Source organism: Myotis brandtii, unplaced genomic scaffold (genome assembly GCF_000412655.1).
Source record: "Myotis brandtii unplaced genomic scaffold, ASM41265v1 scaffold1236, whole genome shotgun sequence".
In the NCBI taxonomy this organism is placed as follows: Eukaryota; Metazoa; Chordata; class Mammalia; order Chiroptera; family Vespertilionidae; genus Myotis; species Myotis brandtii.
In genome coordinates this window covers 769,326-771,554 of record NW_005354316.1, presented here as the reverse complement: position 1 = coordinate 771,554, position 2,229 = coordinate 769,326, and the positions used below count along the sequence as shown (strand labels likewise).

Genomic DNA, 2,229 nt, shown 5'->3' with positions numbered 1-2,229 from the left:
CGGAAGGGGTGCAGGCCCCGCCCTCACCAGCCCCTCCCCGCAGTGGCAGCCTGGGCCGGTCTGACAGTGCCACCAAGATGAGCGCCAAGGACCTGTTTGGTGAGTGAGGGTTGAGGACGGGAGGGTCACCCCCACCCCCTCGGGCTGTGCTGGGCCCCCACCAGGGGAGGTGCAGGTCAGCCCTGGGCACCCAGGGAGGCTCTGGGACCCCAATCAACCAGCCACTCAGGCCCCTCCGCGAAGCTCCGGGCCCAGTCCCCCCCCTCCAGGTAAGGGGAGAGGCCTTTACTAATAATTCAGGGCCATCAATATTGATTCGGCAGAGCTCCTGCTGCAACCCGATCGGAGGGGACTGGGTGCCAGGTGTCTGCTGCAGGAGGGCCTGGCCACCCCCAGGCCTGCCCCCTCCCCCAGCCCTGCCCCACACGCATGGGCTCATCTATGGGTGTGGACAGGGTGCCCAGTCTGGAGAGCCAGGAGCCCTGGGAGGGCAGGGAGATGTTAGCTGGCAGCAGGGGGGGCAGCCTCCTGCACCCCCACCACCGGGACAGACCCCAGTCCCAGGTGCCATCACCGCCTGAGCAGGTCGGCCTGGGGATGGAGGGAGGGCCGCCTTCTGCCAGGACCTGCGTCTTTCCTGGCGGCCACCACCTCCACTCCGCCCTCCCTGTGGCCCAGCCCGCGGGTCCAGCCACTTGGCCAGGGGCCCCCGGGGCCGCCTGTGGGGTGAGTGACTGGCGTCTCCCCGTTCAGAGCAGAGGAAGAAGTACTCCAACTCCAACGTCATCATGCACGAGACCTCCCAGTACCACGTGCAGGTGAGGCGGCCCCTCCGGCTCCAGGGTCCCGAGCAGGGAAGCCGAGGCCCAGGGAGAAGTGGTCGGCCCAGCTTCTGACATCGCATCGGGACCAGAGGCAGGGACGGCCCACACCCGCCCTGGCTCAGCCACAGTGGGGGGCCTCCCTCACAGTCTGGGGGGCGCAGGGAGCCCTGCATCTGTGCTGGGGGGAGAAGGTACTAGTGGCCAACACAGCACAGGTGAGGCCAAGGCCTGGTGCCATCTGGGAAGCTCAGGTGGGAAGACCCGGTGGGAAGGAAATTGTCACCCTGGCCCCCAAAACGATGATGCGAACTGAGGGAGAAGCTGGGACAGAGGCGCCCGTAGGAGCCTGTGGGGCCTGGCTCTGACCCGGTGTCAGGGAGGGCCGGCTCGGTCCACTCTCCCGCCAGCTGCCCGCACTTGCTCCTGGGTCCGTTTCATTCACACTCGGAACTCAGGGAACATGTTCTCTACATGACCTTCCTGCTCCTGGCGGCTGGCCACATTCCTGGTTCCTGGTCGTCGTCCAAGCCCGCAGAACAGCAGGGCAGGCACGGCTGAGGGGGGGGGGGGACCTGACCAGGAAGGCATGTACTTCCCTCCCCGCCCACAGAGGTCAGGCAGGTCACTGCTTTCTGAGCCTCAGTTTCCTCATCCATACAATGGGTCCACGGAGACGCTGGGAGTTCCTGTGGCTCTTGAACTGGGCCGTGTTGGGCGACCCGCCCTCCCCGCCATCCTGGGCAGGCTGGTGACCGCTGCTGACTCAGTGCCCAAGGTCGGGGCAGGGAGGGGGAGCGGGTCGGCTCGGCCACCAGGCCTCCCAGCCCAACTCCTGGACTTTGGTCCCAGCTGGCCTGTGAGGGACCGTAGCCCGGGGCACCTCGCCTGCCCTCCCTGCAGCCAGCATGGCTGGGCATGGGCAGGGTTTGCCTGCTCCTCCCAGACGAGGAAACTGAGGCACAGAGAGAGGGTGAGAGGTGGGGGCTGGCGCTGAGAGGCCCCTGCAGCAGGTGTTTCTGTTTGTTTGTTTGTTTGCTGACTTCTCTCTGAATTGGTGTCAGAGAAATTGGTGTTGAGGGCGGGGCTGCAGTTCTGTCATAGACTGTGGGGCCGCCAGGGGAGTGGAGCTGCCTGGGGCTCCATCCCCCCAACACGGCCTCGTGCTGACGCTGTGTCCGTCCCGTCCCCCCGTCCCCCTCGGGCTGCCTGTCCCATCCCGTCACCACCGTTCTGTCTTCCTGACAGTCCCCCGTAAATGAAGTCACACAGCTCGCAGCTCCCTGGTTCTGCTTCGCCAAGTGTTTGAAGAAAATGGGAAGTGGGGGGGAGACTCCTATGGTGGGGGCTGCAGGGATGCCTTGGGCGGCCGCTCTGTCCACCTCGCGGGCACTGCCCCTGGCAGGCG

General features: G+C 66.3%; 1 protein-coding gene across 1 annotated transcript in view; it reads left to right on the top strand.

Moving 5' to 3' along the window:
• Positions 1-7: 7 nt before the first annotated feature.
• Positions 8-2,229, top strand: part of EPS8L2 (EPS8-like 2) — a 15,518-nt gene continuing 13,296 nt past the window's right edge. The window contains exons 1-2 of the mRNA XM_014534004.1: positions 8-99; positions 754-818. Of these exons, the coding sequence (XP_014389490.1) occupies positions 78-99; positions 754-818 (87 nt within the window). The 5' untranslated portion in view covers positions 8-77. The remainder of the gene's footprint in view (positions 100-753; positions 819-2,229) is intronic.